We start from the raw sequence: 18,818 nt of genomic DNA, 5'->3' as shown, positions 1-18,818 counted from the left end.
CTAATCCACATTATTTCCTATCATCTGTTTTAGCTTTCAGAGTAGCTGGATGGCAACTGATGCTGCACCTTCTGAAAACAGACCCTCCAGGTGCGTCAGAATCGAACGGTCGCAGCTCTAAAGATGTCGCGCACGATACAAAAAAGTGTTTCAAGAAGAACATGATGACGGCAACTAACCCAGGACCAAGATGACAGTGGACATCAAAATACAACTTCTCAGGCATTTTGCCGCCTAGCAGACACGGAAGCGAAAATCATTGGGCTGACATAGAACTCAGCCTTCATCCGAGAGCCACGACCGGCGGATTCAAGTCGAACGTAAATGCAGGTTGCCGTAAAACGGGTCCACGCAAAGGACCAGTGCTGAGCGCAGGCTAGAGGAGAGGAGGGGGAAGCGAGACATGTTGCTACAGAAAACTAGCATCTTCATCGGAGAGCCATGGAGAACGCGGCCCCATCAAATCACGGTTTAATCTCCTCCAACATATTACTTGAATGTGAATTACAGATAATCGCGGTGGTAAACCAGCAGCACTACCTACGACCCAACATTTAAGGGGTGAAAAACGCAAATTAGACCCCAAGTCAATGAATGTTGCGGCAGAGAATCCCCCACGGTGGAGTCGGCCGGTGAAGAAGCGCGTTCCCAAAATATGACCTGGGGTGCTTGGACGTGTCTGCAGCAAGAAGACGGCTTCAAAATCTGGCTAGAACCCCGCGAGAACGAAAAGCCATTCGCCGACTCAGAGAGGGCCCAGAGATGGCGACTGTCCTTGGCTTCACTCTTGTTTCTAACCATTCTGCTCTCTGATCACTTATGGTTCTGCGCCGAGGCGAAATTGACAAGGACCCGTGATAAGTTTGCATTAACGGACATGGGAGTTTACCCGTCTGCAAACCCCATCCCATCATCCAGCCTCCATTTAGCACACAGCAGCCTCAGAGAAAACGAATATGCTATTTTTATAGGGAATTCTACCAAACCTTTGTGGCGACTTGAAACTTGCCACCACGATAGTTTATCTAAAAACTGCTTTACTTTTGATGACGCCGATCATTTGTGCAAGGACCTTTCGGAAAAAGAACGGACCCGGACAGTAAATATAAGTGATTTGTACCTTTCATTTTGTAATTCTTATTCTCTTTTGGATTTGTTTTACGGGTCTACGAGTCCGGACAATTTGAACTGCAGTTTTGACGTGATTATTGATGGCGATGTGGCGAGGTGCAGCCTGTGCGTCCAGGCGTACCAGCGCTACGACCAACACGCCCTGGAGAAATATGAGGAATTTGAGCTTATGACTCAGAAATATGAAACGGATGCATATTCAGTGAGAACATGCATGGACGAATGCAAGGTAGGCTGACGGGGATCAACCCCCAATCTGTTGATTTTTGCTAAATAGATACAGTTTGGTCCCATACAGTCGTCAATCGTCATGGTAACGGATGGCAGATTCAAGGAGATCCTCTGCTCTCTTATCAGAAGGTTCAAGCAGGATGAGAAGCATATGGCCTTGTACTCTAAGGTCTTTCATGTGTGTGCCTTTGGTTGCTTTTCCCCCAATTGAGGAGTTTTAAATCGGTTGTGGAATGGAGAAAGGGCCAGGCCTTTAGGTGTCATAACTTTGCTTCCACAGGCTTCACAATATCACCAGAAGTAGGCTATTATTTCCAAGCAAATATCAGCCATCTTTACATGTTAATTCTTTCTGTAAATTATGATATTTTATTTTAGTGCTAGGCTAGTATGTGACAAAGACTACAGTAGCTGCTACTATTTTCCTATTCCTATTGTGGTGCGCATGCGGTGTAGCGGCCACTCGGTGCCAGGTGTTCCGCCATGGCCACCCCACTCCACATTGAGTACATTTCAACAACGTTATTAGGGCACCGGTGGCTTCCATGCCTAATCCGCTGGAATGGGCTTCCCCCGTCTCATTTGGCACTGCTTGCTCGTTATTCGCCCGCTGTAGCCCAGGGCAGCATTTTTTTCAGTCGTAAACTCGACAATGGCGTTGACACAGAATTACGACAGCTGCTCTCTTTTTATCACATAATTTCTACCTCAAATATGATCATGTGGCCTGGAGGAAGCTTCGACCCTGTAGTTTTGTTTTACACTACACCGACTGGTTGGTGAAGAGCCATTAAAAAAGAGGCCTATGTTCCAGTGTGCCCTTGCCATCTCTATTCGGCAATCGTATGCAACATTCACGAGTAGCCTGCTTGGAAAATATTGTTTATTCTGCATTCAGGGTTTTTGGTGTCAGATATCCTGTGCTCTTATAGGTTCAGTATAGAATTGTTGTATATTTTCTATTTGATTCTTTAAAATCCGCCACTATGGACTCGGATGAGAGCTGTCCATGGTTCTGAAATCAATCTATAGAAAGCCGAAGCTCCAAGCGAATGGCAGCCATGCGGTCAGTATTCATAAACCAGTTAGTGAAAACAAACAATAAACAAACAAAACATGGTGTGGGGTCGAGTTGCTCCTAGACACGATCTTCAGTCAATTTTGCATTTCTCCAACTAATGGTTAAGGCTAGGATTGGGGCACCACCTGAAGTGCTCAATGAACACAGGTGTTTGTAAACCCTACACGAGTCATGATAATAGTGTGTGTGTGTGTGGTGCTGAAAGACAGCTCCCAGCCTCCCACCAATAGGCCAGGAATCACTGTGGTGAGGATGCAGTAATAGCCACACAATTTTTTCACAATTTTGTCAGGATACTTTTGGCAGGATGCTTTCATCCATGTGGAGCTTATTGTGGTTCGATAATGATGAGATAACAAAACAAAAACATTGGCCTACATGCTCATATTTGTTTTATAATTCTCAAGGGATATCTCCATCACTACTAAAGATTTGTTTTCTGTCTTATCAGTATTTTCAGTTGATTTGTTCATTTTTTCTTTTGACTTTCATCCTCTTTTTCTGTCTATCTGTCTCATCCTCTCCTCCAGTACTCCCTCCATCCCTGGTTTTGACAGGCAGATGATGGATGTTGAGGGCATCACTGTAAACCCCAAAGCATGTTTTACTCAAATACGTCTAGTAAGTTGTACTCAAAGTCAATGAAAAGTCATTATTACTTAAAATGTTAATGTGGCACTGACTCGAAACTAAATGAGAAGTCCCACCAACATTTTTTTTAAAGATACAGAATGATAACCAACCTACAAACTAACTTTTTTTCCCAGCATGTTGATTTTATATAATTGTTTTTAATATCTGTGTTTTGGCATGTACATTGAGTGATTGATTGATTCAATGTTATGCTACACAAAATACTTTTTGTAAACGAATCCAATTATTTAATTTTAGCCTTCGCAGTCATTATGAATGCAGGTTGTGGGTGAATACAAATCTCAACTGTTGGATAGCCTAATGCAGGCTAGATTCCAATAGGAATTATCAAAGCCAGCATAATGGTATTTACAATTAGTGTTTCAATATTCTAGTAATTTTCCCAGGTTTTCCAGAAATCCTGGTTGGAAGATTACTGGAAAAAATGTTTGGGAAAGTTTGGGAAATTTTGCAACCCTACTTGCAGGCCTGATGTGGCCTGTAAAACTATGAGTTTCAGGCCACTGTATAACGCCTTTCGGTATATGTAATGGTTCAATTATAATGATAATATTCACCTAGGAACTCAGTTGGGGAAGGCCAAAGGACTGAAAATGTATGAATTCAACAACCATCTCTCAGTCATTAACAAATACAGTCATCGGTGGTAACTATACAATTCAATCGAAAAGATAAGGCACATTGGGAAATCATTGGAGGCGTGGCTAGTGGGGGCAGTCAACTAATAATATACCTTACAAAAAAAAATGCATTTGTATTACTCACATGAAGGTAGTACTGCTCACTTCAGCTATTTAAGTTTCTTAACTTATTTTTAGGTAGTCGGTTTACTCAAAATGTTTGAGTAGCCAGAACTTCTCCGGTTTTAAAGTGTTGGATGTGTTGTTATTAACTTTGCAATACAGCGGGCTCCAAAATTACTGGCACACCTGACTTGCAATGCACAAACAATACTTAAAAAACATAAACAATATCATTATAGAGATAATCAAAAAATACCAGCACGTGAGAAATACTGTACTTTATTAATGTTTTAATGGAACCCACCAACATTTTTTTTTGATTTAATTAAAAATCAATGTCCTCCAAATCAAGGTTTCACAATGAACATCTGAACAATGAACAAATATAACACATTAAACCAGGAATTAAATTCCACTTATTTAAGTTTATCTAAGTCTTAAGGAACTATATTGAGCCATTACATTCTGTTTCACTAGGGTTTAAAAACGCATGAAATATCCCTTTGTCATCCAACACCATGAAGAAAACAAAAGAACTGGCAGTTCAAAATAGACAGATGGTCATAGACCTTCATAAATCTGGTAATGGCTACAAGAAGATCCACAAACGATTGAATATACCACTGAGCACTGTCAGGGCAATTAATAGAAAATTCGAATGATATGGAACAGTTGAAAACCTCACGTGTAGAAGAAGATGCAAATGCATTTTGCTCCCAGGATAGGGAGGACACAGACGCAAGTGCTTGGAGTTTGCCAAACGTTATTTAAATTATGACTGGAAGAAGGTGCTCTGGTCAGAGGAGACCAAAATTGAACGTTTTGGTCGGATACAGCATCAGCATGTTTGCTGTCGAAACAGAGTTGCATACAAGGAGAGGCACCTCTTACCCACGGTGAAATATGGTGGTGGGTCAGTGATGTTTTGGGGCTGTTTTAATTCCAGAGGTCCAGGGGCACTGGTTAAGATTGATGGCATAATGAATTCCACCAAGTGTCAGGCAATTTTGGCTGACAATCTGGTTGCCTCTGCCAGAAGGCTGGGACTTGGACATAGGTGGACTTTCCAACAAGAATGACCCGAAACATACCTCAAGATCCACACAGAAATGGTTCTGTGACAACAAAGTCAATGTTCTGGCATGGCCATCTCAGTCGCCGGACCTCAATCCAATCGAAAACCTGTGGGCTGAGTTGAAGAGGACAGTTGATAAGAGCAAACCCAAGAATGTGAAGGATCTTGAAAGGATCTGCATAGAGGAATGGTCCAAAATCCCTCCAAATGTGTTCCTTAACCTGGTCAAACATTACAAGAAAAGACTCTATGCTGTTATCCTTGCCAGAGGTGGTTACACTAAGTAAAAAACGAGGAGTGCCAATAATCATGAAACCTTGATTTTGGTGAAATGTATTTTGTATTAAATAATTGTATGATTTTGGTTGGTTGGTTCCATTGAAACATGAATAAAGTACAGTATTTCTCACATGTTGGTATTTTGAGTTTATCTCTATAATTATATTGTTTATATTTTTTTAAGTATTGTTTGTGCATTGCCAGTAACTTTGCATCCCAAATGGCACCCTATTCCCTAAATCATTCAATCAATCAATCAAAATGCATTTATAAAGCCCGTTTTACATCAGCCGATGTCACGAATCAAAATCAAATCAAATCAAATTTATTTATATAGCCCTTCGTACATCAGCTGATATCTCAAAGTGCTGTACAGAAACCCAGCCTAAAACCCCAAACAGCAAGCAATGAAGGTGTAGAAGCACGGTGGCTAGGAAAAACTCCCTAGAAAGGCCAAAACCTAGGAAGAAACCAAGAGAGGAACCAGGCTATGTGGGGTGGCCAGTCCTCTTCTGGCTGTGCCGGGTGGAGATTATAACAGAACATGGCCAAGATGTTCAAATGTTCATAAATGACCAGCATGGTTGAATAATAATAAGGTAGAACAGTTGAAACTGGAGCAGCAGCACGGTCAGGTGGACTGAGTAATATTATTACAAAGTAATATACAGAAATCCAGCCTAAAACCCCAAACAACAAGCAATGCAGATGTAGGAGCACAGTCAGAGCCCTCAAAAGTAGTGCACTAAATAGGGAATAGGGCGATTTGTGTGTTGTTTCTCTCTTTAACTACATGCTTTTGCCATCGAGTCACTCTGTTAGCCTGGCCCTATATCGGTTTGTGCTGACTTGCCAACTCCTATCGTCAATGTTTGGTGTGACAGTGAGAATAGGAGTTGACAAGATAGCGCAAACAGATCTGGGACCAGGCTAGAGTGGCAATGCGTCACAATATAGTGTGCCTGATGTAGTGCGTTCGGTTGGCCAAATGACTGCTGTCACAAGGTCAGGTTCACAGAGAGGTCACACTTCAGTTGGATGGAAACATCTGGACATAGATACTTGTGGTCCTGTGTGGCTCAGTTGGTAGAGCATGGCACTTGTGGGTGTGTCTGTGTGTGTGTTTAAGTGGGGTCTGGTGGCACTTTACATTGGTAGATGGGCCCCTAGTAATGGCTGGAACGGAATTAATGGAATGGTATTAGCCATTACTATGAGCCGTCCTTCCCTCACCACAAGTGAGTGAGTGATCCCTCTGCCCCCCCCCCCACACTTTCTAAATGTAATCCGTTACATTTACCTGTCTAAAATTGTAATCCGTAACCTAACTTTTGTATTATCCAAACTCAGTAACGTAATCTGATTATATTCTGTTACTTTTAGATTACTTTCCCTTTAAGAGGCATTAGAAGAAGACAAAAATGTATGTTACCAATTGAACGACATCTATTGCAGGATAAATCAATGTTAAAGTTTACATAACTGGCCAAATATGGATTTGACATTTTACTTTATGGGTTGGTGATGTAGGCTTCTTCTATCGCTTTCTACTACATATAATAATAATACAATTAAATTATATCTTTACTTTAAAAACCAAAGTCTATCAGAATTCCAGTCATTCCAATAAATGTTATACCTCTTGATCTTCAAGAATAGGACTTGGAAGTATAGTATATATTAGCTAAATTGTTTTACCTGACCATGACCCCAAAACTAAGGATTTATTAGCCAGCCCAACTCTATTGTTTATGATTTTGATGTCATGGAGGACTGATTGGGCTCATTGATTCGAGTTGAAAAATAAATGCTGCACTCATGGAATGGCATGCTTTGAGCATTACTGAAAAATGCTATTTACATGTGAAAAATGAATGCCATATGCTGCATTTGCTATAGGCCTATTGTTCAGCTTTTGTTGGCGACACTTTGATATCTTGATAATATGCAGCTGTTTAAAGGGCAAATCCACAGATGAAACAATTACAAAATCAACATCCCGCCCCTGTTTTGATCAAAAGCTAAGGGATGGGCCTGCAGAAATGTAACCACTCTCAGGTTAATAGACAGAGCTATGGATGCAAGGACTGACCATCTATGATATCAAAATGACTGTTTTAACCATTTTATGAGGCTATACAGTGTTTATTAACATTTCCAATGTTTACAAGCATTGGAAAAGCTTATATTTTGGGTTCTCATGGAGGGTGACAGTTGAACTAAGCTCATAAGTTATATTTTTGAAGAATATAACTTGCCTAAGGAGAATGTAAACGTCCAACTTCAACTGTATACAGTGGGGCAAAAAAGTATTTAGTCAACCACCAATTGTGCAAGTTCTCCCACTTAAAAAGATGAGAGAGGCCTGTAATTTTCATCATATGTACACTTCAACTATGACAGACAAAAGGAGAAAAAAAATCCAGAAAATCACATTGTAGAATTTTTAATGAATTTATTTGCAAATTATGGTGGAAAATAAGTATTTGGTCAATAACAAAAGTTTATCTCAATACTTTGTTATATACCCTTTGTTGGCAATGACAGAGGTCAAACGTTTTCTGTAAGTCTTCACAAGGTTTTTACACGCTGTTGCTGGTATTTTGGCCCATTCCTCCATGCAGATCTCCTCTAGAGCAGTGATGTTTTGGGGCTGTTGCTGGGCAACACGGACTTTCAACTCTCTCCAAAGATTTTCTATGGGGTTGAGAGCTGAAGCCTGGCTAGGCCACTCCAGGACCTTGAAATGCTTCTTACGAAGCCACTCCTTCGTTGCCCGGGCGGTGTGTTTGGGATCATTGTCATGCTGAAAGACCCAGCCACGTTTCATCTTCAATGCCCTTGCTGATGGAAGGAGGTTTTCACTCAAAATCCCACGATACATGGCCCCATTCATTCTTTCCTTTATACTGGGAGAATGTCATATGATCAGATGAAACCAAAATATAACTTTTTGGTAAAACTCAACTCGTCGTGTTTGGAGGACAAAGAATGCTGAGCTGCATCCAAAGAACACCATACCTACTGTGAAGCATGGGGGTGGAAACATCATGCTTTGGGGCTGTTTTTCTGCAAAGGCACTAAGATGACTGATCCGTCCCATCAGTCGTCTTAGTGCCTTTGCAGAAAAACAGCCCCAAAGCATGATGTTTCCACCCCCATGCTTCACAGTAGGTATGGTGTTCTTTGGATGCAACTCAGCATTCTTTGTCCTCCAAACACGACGATTTGAGTTTTTACCAAAAAGGTATATTTTGGTTTCATCTGACCATATGACATTCTCCCAATCTTCTTCTGGATCATCCAAATGCTCTCTAGCAAACTTCAGACGGGCCTGGACATGTACTGGCTTAAGCAGGGGGACACGTCTGGCACTGCAGGATTTGAGTCCCTGGCGGCGTAGTGTGTTACTGATGGCAGGCTTTGTTACTTTGGTCCCAGCTCTCTGCAGGTCATTCACTAGGTCCCCCCGTGTGGTTCTGGGATTTTTGCTCACCGTTCTTGTGATCATTTTGACCCCACGGGGTGAGATCTTACGTGGAGCCCCAGATCGAGTGAGATTATCAGTGGTCTTGTATGTCTTCCATTTCCTGATAATTGCTCCCACAGTTGATTCTTCAAACCAAGCTGCTTACCTATTGCAGATTCAATCTTCCCAGCCTGGTTGTCACGTTCTGACCTCTATTTCCTTTGTTTTTGTATTTATTTAGTATGGTCAGGGCGTGAGTTGGGTGGGCAGTCTATGTTTGTTTTTCTATGTTTTGGGTCAGTTCTATGTTTTCGGCCTAGTATGGTTCTCAATCAGAGGCAGGTGTCATTAGTTGTCTCTGATTGAGAATCATACTTAGGTAGCCTGGGTTTCACTGTTTGTTTGTGGGTGATTGTTCCTGTCACTGTGTTTGGTGTCACAGGATAGGACTGTTTTGCGTGTTCACATTTCTTGTTTTTTGTTAGTTTGTTCATGTGTAGCGATTTATTAAAACATGAATAACCACCACGCTGCGCTTTGGTCCGCTTCTCTTCCTCCTACAGACGAACACCGTTACAGAATCACCCACCACAACAGGACCAAGCGGTGTGGTAATGGGCAAAGGAAAAAGCAGCAGCAGGAGCAGCGCGAGGAGGTATGGACATGGGAGGACGAACTAGACGGTAAAGGACCTTGGGCTCAGCCAGGAGAGTATCGCCGCCCCAAGGAAGAACGGGAGGCGGCGAAAGCGGAGAGGCGCTGGTATGAGGAGGCAGCGCGGCGTCGTGGATGGAAGCCCGGGAGTCAGCCCCAAAAATTTCTTGGGGGGGGGCTAACAGGGAGTATGGCTACGCCAGGTAGGAGACCTGAGCCAACTTCCTGTGGTTACCGGGGGGCTAGAGAGACCGGGCAGGCACCGTGTTATGCTGTGGAGCGCACGGTGTCCCCAGTGCGGGTGCACAGCCCGGTGCGGTACATTCCAGCTCCGCGTATCGGCCGGGCTAGAGTGGGCATCGAGCCAAGTGCCATGAAGCCGGCTCTACGCATCTGGTCTCCAGTGCGTCTCCTTGGGCCGGCTTACATGGCACCAGCCTTGCGCACGGTGTCCCCGGTTCGCCTGCATAGCCCAGTGCGGGCTATTCCACCTCGCCGCACTGGCAGGGCGACCGGGACCATTCAACCGGGTAAGGTTGGGCAGGCTCGGTGCTCAAGAGCTCCAGTGCGCCTGCACGGCCCGGTCTATCCGTCACCACCTCCACACCCCAGCCCTCCGGTGGCAGCTCCCCGTACCAGGCTGTCTCTCCGGCCCATCCGTCCAGAGCCTTCCTCCTCTCCAGCGCTGCCGGAGTCTCCCGCCTGTCCGGCGCCTCTGCCGGAGTCTCCCGTCTGTCCGGCGCCGCTGCCGGAGCCTCCCGCCTGTCCGGCGCCTCTGCCGGAGCCTCCCGCCTGTCCGGCGCCTCTGCCGGAGCCTCCCGCCTGTCCGGCGCCTCTGCCGGAGCCTCCCGCCTGTCCGGCGCCTCTGCCGGAGCCTCCCGCCTGTCCGGCGCCTCTGCCGGAGCCTCCCGCCTGTCCGGCGCCTCTGCCGGAGCCTCCCGCCTGTCCGGCGCCTCTGCCGGAGCCTCCCGCCTGTCCGGCGCCTCTGCCGGAGCCTCCCGCCTGTCTGGCGCCTCCGCCTGCGCCGCCCGTCTGCCCGGCGCCGCCAGCGCCGCCCGTCTGCCCAACGCCGCCAGCGCCGCCCGTCTGCCCAGCGCCGCCAGCGCCGCCCGTCTGCCCAGCGCCGCCAGCGCCGCCCGTCTGCCCAGCGCCGCCAGCGCCGCCCGTCTGCCCAGCGCCGCCAGCGCCGCCCGTCTGCCCAGCGCCGCCAGCGCCGCCCGTCTGCCCAGCGCCGCCAGTGCCGCCCGTCTGCCAGGAGCCGCCAATGCCGCCCGTCAGCCAGGGGCCGCCAGTGCCGCCCGTCAGCCAGGGGCCGCCAGTGCCGCCAGTCAACCAGGGGCCGCCAGTGCCGCCAGTCAGCCCAGCGCCAGCGCCGCCAGTCAACCAGGGGCCGCCAGTGCCGCAAGTCAGCCAGGGGCCGCCAGTCAGCCAGGGGCCGCCAGTGCCGCCAGTCAGCCAGGGGCCGCTAGAGCCCCTCTGTCCCGAGCAGCTGCCCCTCTGTCCCGAGCAGCTGCCCCTCTGTCCCGAGCAGCTGCCCCTCTGTCCCGAGCTGCTGCTTCACCTCTGTCCCGAGCAGCCCCTCTGTCCAGTGGGGTCATTGAGAGGGGTGGGCATGGGGAGTAAGCCACGGAGGTGGACAATACGGCGGACTAAGACAATGGCGAAGTGGGGTCCGCGTCCCGCGCCAGAGCCGCCACCGCGGACAGACGCCCACCCAGACCCTCCCCTATAGGTCAAGGTTTTGCGGCCGGAGTCCGCACCTTTGGGGGGGGGTACTGTCACGTTCTGACCTCTATTTCCTTTGTTTTTGTATTTATTTAGTATGGTCAGGGCGTGAGTTGGGTGGGCAGTCTATGTTTGTTTTTCTATGTTTTGGGTCAGTTCTATGTTTTCGGCCTAGTATGGTTCTCAATCAGAGGCAGGTGTCATTAGTTGTCTCTGATTGAGAATCATACTTAGGTAGCCTGGGTTTCACTGTTTGTTTGTGGGTGATTGTTCCTGTCACTGTGTTTGGTGTCACAGGATAGGACTGTTTTGCGTGTTCACATTTCTTGTTTTTTGTTAGTTTGTTCATGTGTAGCGATTTATTAAAACATGAATAACCACCACGCTGCGCTTTGGTCCGCTTCTCTTCCTCCTACAGACGAACACCGTTACACTGGTGCAGGTCTACAATTTTGTTTCTGGTGTCCTTTGACAGCTCTTTGGTCTTGGCCATAGTGGAGTTTGGAGTGTGACTGTTTGAGATTGTGGACAGGTGCCTTTTATACTGATGACAAGTTCAAACAGATGCCATTAATACAGGTAACGAGTGGAGGACAGAGGAGCCTCTTAAATAAGAAGTTACAGGTCTGTGAGAGCCAGAAATCTTGCTTGTTTGTAGGTGACCAAATACATATTTTCCACCATAATTTGCAAATAAATTCATTAACAATTCTACAATGTGATTTTCTGGATTTTTCCCCTCATTTTGTCTGTCATAGTTGAAGTGTACCTATGATGCAAATTACAGGCCTCTCTCATCTTTTTAAGTTGGATAACTTGCACAATTGGTGGCAGACTAAATACTTTTTTGCCCCACTGTATATATATATATATATATATACACAGTTGAAGTTGGAAGTTTACATACACCTTAGCCAAATACATTTAAACCCAGTTTTTCACAATTCCTGACATTCAATCCGTAACAATTAGGAAAGTTAGGATCACCACTCTATTTTAAGAATGTGAAATGTCAGAATAATAGTAGAGAGAATTATTTATTTCAACTTGTATTTCTTTCATCATATTCCCAGTGGGTCAGAAGTTTGCATACACTCAATTAGTATTTGATATTTGGCCTTGCTCGCACACGCTTTTTCAGTTCTGCTCACAAATTGTCTATAGGATTGAGGTCAGGGCTTTGTGATGGCCACTCCAATACCTTAACTTTGTTGGCCTTAAGCCATTTTGCCACAAGTTTGGAAGTATGCTTGGGGTCATTGTCCATTTGGAAGACCCATTTGTGACCAAGCTTTAACTTCCTGACTGACGTCTTGAGATCTTGATATGCTTCAATATATCCACATAATTTCCTTGCCTCATGATGCAATCTATTTTGTGAAATGCACCAGTCCCCTCCTGCAGCAAAGCACCCCACAACATGATGGTGCCACCCCTGTGCTTCACAGTTGGGATGGTGTTCTTCAGCTTGCATGCATCCCCTTTTTTCCTCCAAACATAACAATGGTCATTATGGCCAAACAGTTCTATTTTTGTTTCATCAGACCAGAGGACATTTCTCCAAAATCTACAATCTTTTTCCCCATGTGCAGTTGCAAACCTTAGTCTGTCTTTTTTTATGGAGGTTTTGGGGTAGTGGCTTCTTCCTTGCTGAGTGGCCTTTCAGGTTATGTCGATATAGGACTCGTTTTACTGTGGATATAGATAGTTTTGTACCCATTTCCTCCAGCATCTTCACAAGGTCCTTTGCTATATATATAGTGTGTGTATATATATATATATATATATATATATTTTTTTTTATCAGAATGAATTTGATTGAGCAATTTAAGCCTTACATTTATTCCATAGGCTTGCACCCGCACTATGCAGCTGTTGAAAGAGCACATTTTTCACTGGCTGTCCACTGGTTTCAAAAACAATGAATGATAGGCAGGTTAAACTTCTTGAATTCAACCATTATTAGGTTCAAATACACATTTCGTTTTGTGAACAGCCATTCACAACAACCACAATCCGTGAGGCACAGATAGATAAATGAGTGAGCAGCAGTGTGATTCACATCAATGCGTTTTGTAGATATCAATAATAAGTGATATCCATATTGCCGTAGACAACACTCTGCTGTCATCCTTACCTCCAAGCATTTATTCAAGATGGATAATCATTGGATGCCGACAGTAGTCGCACCATTGGAAGACATAGCTTTGACTGTAGCCTACAAAAGCCTGTTCCTGCTCTTTTCTCGCCATCCATCAAACACATTTGGTTTGTCATCACAGCGGTCTCTGACTTGTGGTCAGACTCGCTCAGCTGGAACAAACTTGCGCCTTTTTCAATGCTGATTTGAATGTAATTGAGAAAACAGAGAAGTGTCAAATAATTTTTTTCCGGAAACATCCTTTCTGAATTTAAAACTAATCTTCGAAGTAATTAACTAGTTTTTCAAAAGTATCTGTAATCTGATTACAAAATTTTTGCTGTTAACATTAACCCAGCAAAGGAATGTGTGTGTGTGTGCGCATGTGTTGATTGAGCGGGACAGAACTGGTGCTGAGAGGTGAAGGGTGACGTGAAACTTTCTCGTTCATTCAAACACACACATACAAATGCTCTCTCGCACGCACGCACATGCTCGCTCGCTCACTCACTCACGGGTAGGTTGTTTAGCAACTAAAGCGGTGTGCTCAACCGTGGAGCAAAACAGGCAGGGTTGGTTAAGAATCAAAGGATTGTTGACAACATGTAAACTATATTTCTCCCCCAAATATTTATTGAAAACATAAATACCTTTGCACAATAAGCAGTTGTTGTCTCTCAAATACATTTTTACAATTGTTGGTTAGCTAGCTAGCTTAAGTTTAATCACTATCGGGAAATTATGGTCTTTAGTACCACTTTGTAGGAGTTTTTTTTTTATACTGCAAAGAAACTGTGGTGGAGGGTTTATGAGTGGCATTTCTGCATGTCAAATGTCTGTTTTTGTGTGTGTCTATATACTGTTTGTTTATTAATAACACTTTCACACTTACCATCTCAATTTGAAAGTCTATGCCAACGCCGTGGTTTATTGTCTACAATAAATATTTCATAATGACCTTGTTAGTGTCAGGATTACAGAAACATACTAAGATCAAAACCTATGCTGTGTTTTAGCATCTACACCAATTCTACTGTTGTGTTTTTTTCAGACCAGGTGTGATCTCAGGTCTATGGCCCTGTACACACTCAAGTTTTACAACTGATCTACAACTCATTTGACACAAAGGTTGTGATACAACAGATATTTCTGTGATACAATGGAGAGTTTGTCTGCACAAAAATATTTATAGAACTATTGGAGGTGTCTTCACAATGCTTGTGTAAATAGTTTTGTGCAGAGAAGATCTTCGTTGTATCATAACCATTTGGTCAAATGTGTTGTACATCAGTTGTACAACTTGAGTGTGAACGGGGCCTATAAGAGTCAGTAGGCAACTTGACCTCACAGTTTCACTTTGGGATTTGATGTAACGTCGATTTTTGACCCATTAATTCTGCGTGGTTACAGGGTTAAAATGTCACGGTTTTCTTCCTGAGAAGGAGGCGGACCAAAACGCAGCGTGGTTATAGTTCATGGTTCTTTAATAAGAAAACTCAAACATGAACAAACTACAAAACAATAAACGTGAAAACCGAAACATCCCTATCTGGTGCAGTAAACACAAAGACAGGAAACAATCACCCACAAAATACCCAAAGAATATGGCTGCCTAAATATGGTTCCCAATCAGAGACAACAATAAACACCTGCCTCTGATTGAGAACCAATCTAGGCAACCATAGACTTACCTAGACACCTAAACTGAACACAACCCCATAAATCTACAAAAAACCCTAGACAAGACAAAAACACATAAATCACCCATATCACACCCTGGCCTAACCAAAATAATAAAGAAAACAAAGATAACTAAGGCCAGGGCGTGACATAAAACAGAAACAACTCAAAGGGTTAAGTTTAGGTATTAATTCCAAGTGGTTAAGGTTAGGGCTATGGTTTGGGGAAAGCATAAAATTAAATAAAAAATACATATAGTATCATCAAGTGCTCTCCCTGCTTGCTAGACAATTGTGAACTGCCATGGAGCAGTGGTTTATGCAGCATCATCTGGCTCTGTGAGTTTGAGCCCAGTGCTGTGCCATAATGTCTTTGTTTTTATGGTTTGCGCCGAGGACGGCGTATATCGAAGTCCTCAGGATAGAAATTGACGTGTGTTTCTAGTGACCAGCCTGTAATAGGAGCCATATAGCTACAGTTCGGTTCCCAGGGCTGAGGGCTGGCTCCTGAATCGACTGGCCACTAATTGAGTCAGCATGTCAGCACTGCTACAGGTCACCGTGACTCTGGGCTTCCCCCTCCCTCTCTCCCCCTCGCTGCCGTGGGAGTTTGACCTTGTAACCTAGGAAATATTGATTTTAAATCCCCAAGGGTCTCTCTCTCTCCCCCCTCCTTCTCTCGTTCTGTTTCTCGACCTGACCGCTGAGAGGGAGGGCCGTTAGAGCAGCAGTGAGAGGCAATAGTTTGGCACCTACTGACTTGAGTTTCCTCTTGACTTTGTTGTTGCTTAATGCAGTAAAATTCTCTCCACTAGTGAGAGTGGGTGAGAGATTGAAACCTAATGATACCTTTACAGAATTCACCTCACCTCACTGTGTGTGTGTGCACGTGGGTACACCTTCCCAGAATCTCCTCTCCAGTGTGTGTGCTCTGTTGTGTGTGTCATCCCAAACCTAACCCCATCCTTAGGAAATTGAATGACATAGTCTAAGATTCATTGTCTTGTTCTATATCCCTAAGCGTGGTAATCTCAATGAAGGGAGCTTGGCGATGGAACAGCATTGTGGCTGTGTGTGTGTCTCCTAGGATGTTAAGGCTCTCCTCTCCTCTCCTCTCCTCTCCTCTCCTCTCCTCTCCTCTCCTCTCCTCTCCTCTCCTCTGTGTGTGTGTGTTGTGCTATACTACGTGCTGTGGGTACACCCTGCCAGACACCCTTGACAGGGGCCTGGCAGCTCCCCATTCATCACTCACCCACACCGTGGTGGGCACCATCACTCGCTCCCTCCCTCATTTCCTCCCCCCATCCCTGAATGAGATACAGCCCCATTCAATCACAGCAACAGTATGTTTATTTTTCTAAACGAGCGAGGAAAGAGGGAGAGAGAGACGGTATGTTTCTGTGTATGTGTGTGTAAAGAGAGGGAAAGGCAGGGAGAGAGAAAGAATGAGGGAGCGAGGGAAAAATATAGATTATGAATGTGTTTGTGTGTGAGATACAGTGCCTTGCGAAAGTATTCGGCCCCCTTGAACTTTGCGACCTTTTGCCACATTTCAGGCTTCAAACATAAAGATATAAAACTGTATTTTTTTGTGAAGAATCAACAACAAGTGGGACACAATCATGAAGTGGAACAACATTTATTGGATATTTCAAACTTTTTTAACAAATCAAAAACTGAAAAATTGGGCGTGCAAAATTATTCAGCCCCTTTACTTTCAGTGCAGCAAACTCTCTCCAGAAGTTCAGTGAGGATCTCTGAATGATCCAATGTTGACCTAAATGACTAATGATGATAAATACAATCCACCTGTGTGTAATCAAGTCTCCGTATAAATGCACCTGCACTGTGATAGTCTCAGAGGTCCGTAAAAAGCGCAGAGAGCATCATGAAGAACAAGGAACACACCAGGCAGGTCCGAGATACTGTTGTGAAGAAGTTTAAAGCCGGATTTGGATACAAAAAGATTTCCCAAGCTTTAAACATCCCAAGGAGCACTGTGCAAGCAATAATATTGAAATGGAAGGAGTATCAGACCACTGCAAATCTACCAAGACCTGGCCGTCCCTCTAAACATTCAGGTCATACAAGGAGAAGACTGATCAGAGATGCAGCCAAGAGGCCCATGATCACTCTGGATGAACTGCAGAGATCTACAGCTGAGGTGGGAGACTCTGTCCTTAGGACAACAATCAGTCGTATATTGCACAAATCTGGCCTTTATGGAAGAGTGGCAAGAAGAAAGCCATTTCTTAAAGATATCCATAAAAAGTGTCGGTTAAAGTTTGCCACAAGCCACCTGGGAGACACACCAAACATGTGGAAGAAGGTGCTCTGGTCAGATGAAACCAAAATTGAACTTTTTGGCAACAATGCAAAACGTTATGTTTGGCGTAAAAGCAACACAGCTCATCACCCTGAACACACCATACCCACTGTCAAACATGGTGGTGGCAGCATCATGGTTTGGGCCTGCTTTTCTTCAGCAGGGACAGGGAAGATGGTTAAAATTGATGGGAAGATGGATGGAGCCAAATACAGGACCATTCTGGAAGAAAACCTGATGGAGTCTGCAAAAGACCTGAGACTGGGACAGAGATTTGTCTTCCAACAAGACAATGATCCAAAACATAAAGCAAAATCTACAATGGAATGGTTCAAAAATAAACATATCCAGGTGTTAGAATGGCCAAGTCAAAGTCCAGACCTGAATCCAATCGAGAATCTGTGGAAAGAACTGAAAACTGCTGTTCACAAATGCTCTCCATCCAACCTCACTGAGCTCGAGCTGTTTTGCAAGGAGGAATGGGAAAAAATTTCAGTCTCTCGATGTGCAAAACTGATAGAGACATACCCCAAGCGACTTACAGCTGTAATCGCAGCAAAAGGTGGCGCTACAAAGTATTAACTTAAGGGGGCTGAATAATTTTGCACGCCCAATTTTTCAGTTTTTGATTTGTTAAAAAAGTTTGAAATATCCAATAAATGTCGTTCCACTTCATGATTGTGATTGTTGTTGATTCTTCACAAAAAAATACAGTTTTATATCTTTATGTTTGAAGCCTGAAATGTGGCAAAAGGTTGCAAAGTTCAAGGGGGCCGAATACTTTCGCATGGCACTGTATATTATTATATTATAGAGGAGAGAAAAAATATTCTGTGTGTTTGGGGGAGAGAGAGAGACAGAACAACAACAGCCACAGGAAACTGTGATGAATTGAGAGGGAAACTCAGGAGGAGGAGGAGTAGAAGGACTTGACAGGTGTCTCCCTCGAGGGGGGCGGATAAAGATATTGTGACTTAGTGAAAGGCAATGAATGATGTCTCAAGATATGTGTGTGTGTGTGTGTGGTTGTGTAGGATTACAACAGGAAATAAATGTGACTAAAGGAAGTTATGTATTGGGTAGTAGTATCTTCATTGTCAGTGTGGTGTACTGTATAAGGTACAGTGGCTTTGGAAAGTATTCAGACCCCTTGAATTTTTCCACATTTTGTTACGTTACAGCCTTATTCTAAAATGGATCAAATCCCAAAAGGATTCTTAACAGCTTGTACCCCCAAGCCATAAGACTCCTGAACATCTAATCAAATGGCTACCCAGACTATTTGCATTGCCCCCTTTATTTTACACTGCTGCTACTGTCTGTTTATTATCTATGTATAGTCACTTTAACTCTACCTACATGTACATATTACCTCAATTACCTGGACTAACCGGTGCTCCCGCACATTGACTCTGTACCGGTACCCCCTGTATATAGCCTTGCTATTGTGATTTTACTGCTGCTCTTTAATTACTTGTTCCTTTTATTTAAAAAATTGTACTTAACACTTATTTTTCTTAGAACTGCATTGTTGGTTAAGGGCTTGTAAGTAAGCATTTCACTGTAAGGTGACTGTTGTATTTGGCGCATGTGACAAATAAAATTAGAATTTATTTGATTTGATATTTAGC

General features: G+C 44.1%; 1 protein-coding gene across 1 annotated transcript in view; it reads left to right on the top strand.

Moving 5' to 3' along the window:
- The first annotated feature begins 398 nt into the window (after positions 1-398).
- Positions 399-18,818, top strand: part of LOC139372554 (NALCN channel auxiliary factor 1-like) — a 76,587-nt gene continuing 58,167 nt past the window's right edge. Inside the window, exon 1 of the mRNA XM_071112292.1 lies at positions 399-1,360. Within this exon, the coding sequence (XP_070968393.1) occupies positions 656-1,360 (705 nt within the window). The 5' untranslated portion in view covers positions 399-655. The remainder of the gene's footprint in view (positions 1,361-18,818) is intronic.

The sequence above is a fragment of the Oncorhynchus clarkii genome, chromosome 18 (assembly GCF_045791955.1).
Source record: "Oncorhynchus clarkii lewisi isolate Uvic-CL-2024 chromosome 18, UVic_Ocla_1.0, whole genome shotgun sequence".
Classification (NCBI taxonomy): domain Eukaryota; kingdom Metazoa; phylum Chordata; class Actinopteri; order Salmoniformes; family Salmonidae; genus Oncorhynchus; species Oncorhynchus clarkii.
This window is presented reverse-complemented; position numbering and strand designations above follow the sequence as displayed.